This window comes from Falco biarmicus, chromosome 4 (assembly GCF_023638135.1).
Source record: "Falco biarmicus isolate bFalBia1 chromosome 4, bFalBia1.pri, whole genome shotgun sequence".
Classification (NCBI taxonomy): Eukaryota; Metazoa; Chordata; class Aves; order Falconiformes; family Falconidae; genus Falco; species Falco biarmicus.
This window is the reverse complement of record NC_079291.1, coordinates 66,667,305-66,672,646: the sequence shown is the minus strand read 5'-3', so window position 1 is coordinate 66,672,646 and position 5,342 is coordinate 66,667,305. Positions and strand designations below refer to the sequence as shown.

The window sequence follows — 5,342 nt, the reverse complement described above, 5'->3', positions numbered from 1 at the left end:
CTTCTGTTTTAGAGCGCTTCATTTGTCTTTCAAAAGTGCATGTGTGATTCTGCCATGACTGTTCCTCGTCCCAGGCTGCTGGGAGAACACCACACCAGGCTCCTGGGACACATTCAGCACCAAAACGCGCTGCTTTACACCTACTGCATTAAGGAGTTCTGCAGCGTTCCTTTTTATTAGTTGTATTTTGATTTTGGGCATTAATATTTTACTTACAGAACTATAACTAATTTCTGGCTGCTGTGCACATAGATAGAAAGGACTTATTAGATCCTTTGCAGGAATTATAAGCAAAATGCAGGGAGGCCTCGGGGCTCACCTGGATGTGTGTCGGTCTCAAAACTTCCTAACAAAGCCAAAGAGCAAGTCCCAGGTTTCTAGCAAGGCATTTATGTCACGATAGGTAACTTCAAATATTCTCCTTCCCTTGCAGGCTATTGAGACCAGAAACCACACTGAACATTATCAAATTCAACTTGTCCTTTTTAATTCAGCTTTTAAACGAGTTAAAACATTTCAGGTACGAGGGATATTTTAAAGACAGAAGAGGATCTTAACCAGGTAGAGGTTTTTTGGAGGACTTGTGAGAACACAGATTTATTGTGCGTATGAGTGCAAGCAGATGCCCCAGGCAGGCAATAAGTGGGTAGGTCATAAATAAGAGGCTATTTCCTGTACCAGATCTGAATCTTCTTCTCTCGTTTGATTTTCTTCTGAAGCTGCAGGATTCCGTACAGCAAAGCTTCAGCAGTAGGTGGGCAACCTGAGAGAGAGAAAAAGGAAGCCCATGGGGCTGCTAGCTGCACTGAAACGTAGCTGACAAAGAGAACAGACAAGCCACAGGCTTTACGCTGAAGCAGGTGTGATTTCACTCTGGCTTTGTACGTGTCACAGGCTGTAGGGTTCTTAAAAGCAAGAGGCCTTCTTTAGTTTAAAGAAACAAAAGCGGTGGTGTTTGATAAAAAGGTCTTTATAAAATGCTTTGCTTTTAAGCAAGGTGGTATCTCACAGCAGAGCATGTGGTTGACTGAATTACAGCCCACACTTTACACAACAGTTACTGGTGAGTAACATCACCAGAACTAAACTCGCTTACTGAAAGCCCCAGGCAGATCTTGCTGAAGCATCTGCAGCTTTAACAATACAGTTCGAAACAAGAAGATCTTTAAAAATGACACCAAGCGCTGTCCGAATGTACAAAGTTAACTTCACTCCCATCCTGCTCTGAGTTAGCACCGTGGCCCACAGAGCTGTCTTTCCTACCTGGCACATAGATGTCCACCGGCACAATGCGGTCACAGCCCCTCACCACAGAGTAGGAGTAGTGGTAGTAACCCCCGCCGTTGGCACAGCTGTAAGAGGAATGAAATATATTCAGGAGTCAGGCAGGTTTCAGCGCTTTCTTAAAGACGGTTCAGCAGCCCACAGGGGAAGATAAGCAGGAGACAAAGGAGAAGGTGAGCCTGGCACCCAAGTGCTGCAAGGCAAGGAGCCACCCGACAGCATTTACAGTAAGGGATGGAGTGGATGCCAAGGTTTACGCTGTGGTCATTCAGCCTCGTCACCAGCCCTGGCTGGAAGGCAGAGGCTACACCTGCAAGCTGTTACATTTCAAGCCGAATCAAACCAAACCAAGCGGTTTCCATTACTCTTACAAAGTACAAAATACTCAGGCAGTCCTTCCTCTCTACTGCGAAACTTTTTATTTTGCCACACCAGCACAAAGCATTTCTAGAACTCTTTCTGTCCCCTCCAGGCCCTGGTGAAGCGGCTGCCTTTGGCCCCAGCAGCTCCGGGTGACAAACAAGTTGTCAGTTCCGCCATGCCAGAGCTCCACGGAGCTCAGATTTCATGCTACACAGCAGAAGCATTTTGAAACCTTTTGCCTAAATGCAAACTCTGAGATTCTGGACATACACAAGTCCCTGGACACTGACAGCTGCAAAAACGCCACAATCTTTCACTGAGAAGACTTTGCAGTTCACACTGACTTGACAGACATCATTCTCCTCACCCTCAAAGGGAGTCTTTATGTTTTGTTTGTAACAAGGCCTCTTTATATAATTTAAGGGGTTGGAAATACAAACAAGAAATGGGTTCTCCTTCCTTCAACTCCCCTCTGTCGAGCAGAGACAGCAGATTTCTCCCACAGAGTATAAGGCGGTAAGGATGTCCCAGCACTTACCTCCCCATGGAGACCACGTAGCGAGGCTCTGGCATCTGGTCATAGACCTGCAGAACACAGACATTTCAGACCACTTTCTGCTCGCGTACAGCACACGCAGCCGTGCATGAGGCATCCACCACAGGCTGTACCTTTCGAAGAGCTGGAGCCATTTTGTTTGTCAGGGTGCCAGCCACAATCATGACATCAGCTTGCCGGGGACTAGCCCGAAACACCACCCCAAAGCGGTCCATGTCATAGCGAGGAGCAGCCATGTGCATCATCTCCACGGCACAGCACGCCAGGCCAAACGTCATTGGCCATAAGGAGCTCTGCAGCAGGAGAAACACGGGTTATGGGTAAGAACACTGAAAGCAGGAGCTGAGACCCTGTGTGGGTTGCTCACAGAACACGAGTTGATCAGGCAGAAAGAGAAATAAAACTAGAAAAGTTGCCACGTCTGTTTAGTCAGCGCATCATAAATGAAACCAGTGTTTGCCATTATGCAGGAGAGCGAAACCCACGGCTCCGGGGAAACAGATGTGTAGAGATCTATGCGTTTGCAGCCTCAGGGATGCTAAACGTGCTCAAAGGTGCAGACGTTCCTCTTTGCATCTCACACTGCTAAAGCAGCCACCTCAGAAGCCCTGCAGAGGGGCAGCAGTGACCAGAGAAGGCAAAACTCAGCTAAGCCAGAGCACACTGGATACAGGGCAGTGTCACTTGTGCAGCCTTCTCCATGGCACAGAGCAGCTGCTCATTACAAGGACTGCATAAAATCAGAAAACGGCTTTTGTTTGTTAACGACAGACCGCTTTGTTTAGACAGGCAGCCTGTGCCGCTTTGCACCACCCTCATATCAAGGATCTCTCTTCCGCTCTGACACAGTGCCCCGAATGTCAACCTCTGGCCAAGAAACGCGGCTATTTCCCTGCAGAGAATTCTGAATCTGGTTTTATCCTGAGGAGGGGATGGCTCAAATCCATTTCCCACCAGCACCTCAAAGCATTTGATACCATTTCTCCCTGAGCGAGCATGACACTTTTAGCGACTCACCCTTCGTGCCCAGTTGATCAGGTCATCGAGTTTGGTGACAATATATTCGCCCCTGCTAGCAGGGACATAGGATTTTTTCTGGACAACAGCTGAACTCTTTTGCTGGACTTGGAGAGAGCTGAAGACAAACGGTGCGGTAGTGTCAGTTTCCAATTATTTAGTGTAACTGTAGAATATAACCATTAGCCTCAAGGAGCTGCGATCCCATACAGAACCCAAGGCACATTGCTCATGGACAACCTCACACCCTCCGCTACTGCTGGAGACTGTGTTTATAGCAAGGGGGGTTTCCCCTGACTGTGGGGAGATCTGTGGAGTTTGTTGCTGAGCCAGAGCCCTTCTATTTGCTGTACCCCAATTACAGAGGGTGCCTGGCAGGCTCTTCTTCAGGGCTCACAGCAGCCTGCCAGACAGAGCGAACAGAAGGTTTCTTTCGCTGTACCACTTGGGACCCTCCCACCCGTGGAAGGAAGGACACAGCTGAGGAACCTGCCCTGCAGTGCCGCCGTTACCTGTCAGCACGGTCAGCCGCTGGCGTCTGATGGAGCAGCCGAGTGTGAACAGATGACACAGGACCAGGCCTGGGAAAAATAAAAACCATTGCACCTCCATGTGACACGGTGGCACAGCCCCACGCTGTCCAGCCTCGGCCCTGCAGGAGCACGCACTGGCACCGGTGCTCTCCCCACGGGGAGCAGAACGGCCCAGAAATGAGAAAAGCAAGTGCTCCGATCAAACCCCGCTGCCAAACACCCAACCCTTCCCACCCCCCCGACCCAGCTCACTTGGGGCTCCCTGGCACAGGGGCAGCCGCTGGCAGCCGCGGGGCTCAGGGGTGCCATTGCCCCCGCTCCCCCTGCACCAGCGCTTGCAGGGACACCCAGCACCCTCCAGCCCCGGCTCTCACCACCAGCCCAGCACGCCGCGCCGAGGGAGGCGAAGACCTGCAAGGAGAGCACAGGAGAGCTCAGCTCTGGCCATTGACCGTCACCGTGGGGAAAAGCCCGAACCCGGGAGAGAGCAAAACGTGGGACTCCCGCCCCGGGGCCCAGGGCTGCCCCGGAGGGACAGGGACACCCTGCGAACCCTGTCCGCTCCCGGGGCCCTCAGCCCCAAGGACGAGAGTCACCCCCGAGGACAGCAGCAGGCCCTGCCTCGGCCCGGAGCCCCCAGCGGGGCCCGGTGTCCCCTCTCAGGGCCCCGCAGTCCCCGGCCCGGTGTCCCCCCCAGAGCCCCGCAGCCCCCGGCCCGGTGACCCCCTCAGGGCCCCGCAGCCCCCGGCCCGGTGACCCCTCTCAGAGCCCCGCAGCCCGGTGACCCCCTCAGGGCCCCGCAGCCCCCGGCCCGGTGACCCCTCTCAGAGCCCCGCAGCCCGGTGACCCCCTCAGGGCCCCGCAGCCCCCGGCCCGGTGACCCCCTTAGAGCCCCGCAGCCCCCGGCCCGCTGACCCCCTCAGGCCTCCCTCCCGTCCCAGTCCCTCCGCAGAGGGCCGAGGCCTGGTCCCAGCCCCCCAGCCCCGCTCACAGCCCAGCGCCGCCATCTCGGCCGCAGCCCTTCAGACAACCTCTGGGCGCGGTGCACTCGCTAAGCGGCCCGGCGCGGACCCGGTGCGCCGCCTTAGCGCGCCGGCGGGGAACGCGGGGCGGCGCGGGGGGTTCCGCTGGCCCTCGCCGGGCCCTGCCCCGGCCCGCGGCAAAACGCGGAGAGAAAGCGGCAGGCGCGCCCCGGTGCCGCGGAGCCCCGGAGAGACAGCCGCGCTGGAAAAGAGAGGCCCGTCCCTGGGTGGGCTCGAACCACCAACCTTTCGGTTAACAGCCGAACGCGCTAACCGATTGCGCCACAGAGACTTCGCTGCCGCCGCCGCCGCCGCGCCCGCCGCTGTGGGGAGAAGGAGCGCGCCGCTGCTCCCCGCCCCGTGTCCCCTGTGTGTCCCCGGCCACAGCCGCGCGCTCCCGCCCCCAGCCCGGAGCTGCGCGCCCACCGCCGCCGGGCCCGACCCGAGCGAGAGGGCGTCACCGGCCGGCCGGGGCAGTGCTCCCGCGCCGCCGAAATAGCTCAGTTGGGAGAGCGTTAGACTGAAGATCTAAAGGTCCCTGGTTCGATCCCGGGTTTCGGCAGCTCC

At 55.9% G+C, this 5,342-nt stretch overlaps 1 protein-coding gene and 2 non-coding genes across 3 annotated transcripts; 1 reads left to right on the top strand and 2 right to left on the bottom strand.

Annotated features, from left to right (window-relative positions):
• Positions 1-462: 462 nt before the first annotated feature.
• On the bottom strand, positions 463-4,867 carry NDUFS7 (NADH:ubiquinone oxidoreductase core subunit S7). The gene is made up of 8 exons (XM_056336856.1): positions 4,745-4,867; positions 4,128-4,164; positions 3,733-3,801; positions 3,221-3,338; positions 2,317-2,496; positions 2,186-2,232; positions 1,264-1,352; positions 463-763 (listed from the first exon to the last, which is right to left on the bottom strand). Exons 1-8 carry the CDS (start codon positions 4,758-4,760, stop codon positions 666-668), a joined length of 654 nt encoding a protein of 217 aa, XP_056192831.1. The 5' UTR covers positions 4,761-4,867; the 3' UTR covers positions 463-665.
• Positions 4,868-4,993: 126 nt separating this feature from the next.
• Positions 4,994-5,067, bottom strand: TRNAN-GUU (transfer RNA asparagine (anticodon GUU)). The gene has a single exon. It is a non-coding gene; the product is annotated as a tRNA-Asn (tRNA).
• Positions 5,068-5,264: 197 nt separating this feature from the next.
• TRNAF-GAA (transfer RNA phenylalanine (anticodon GAA)) lies at positions 5,265-5,337 on the top strand. The gene has a single exon. It is a non-coding gene; the product is annotated as a tRNA-Phe (tRNA).
• Positions 5,338-5,342: the final 5 nt, after the last annotated feature.

Excerpts from the sequence above, each read along its gene's own strand:
- NDUFS7 (XM_056336856.1), bottom strand. Across the intron at positions 3,802-4,127 it reads CGCGGCGTGCTGGGCTGGTG|GCCTGGTCCTGTGTCATCTG; the intron begins GTGAGAGCCGGG and ends TATTTTTCCCAG. Across the intron at positions 3,339-3,732 it reads GCGGCTGACCGTGCTGACAG|CTCTCTCCAAGTCCAGCAAA; the intron begins GTAACGGCGGCA and ends GTTTGTCTTCAG.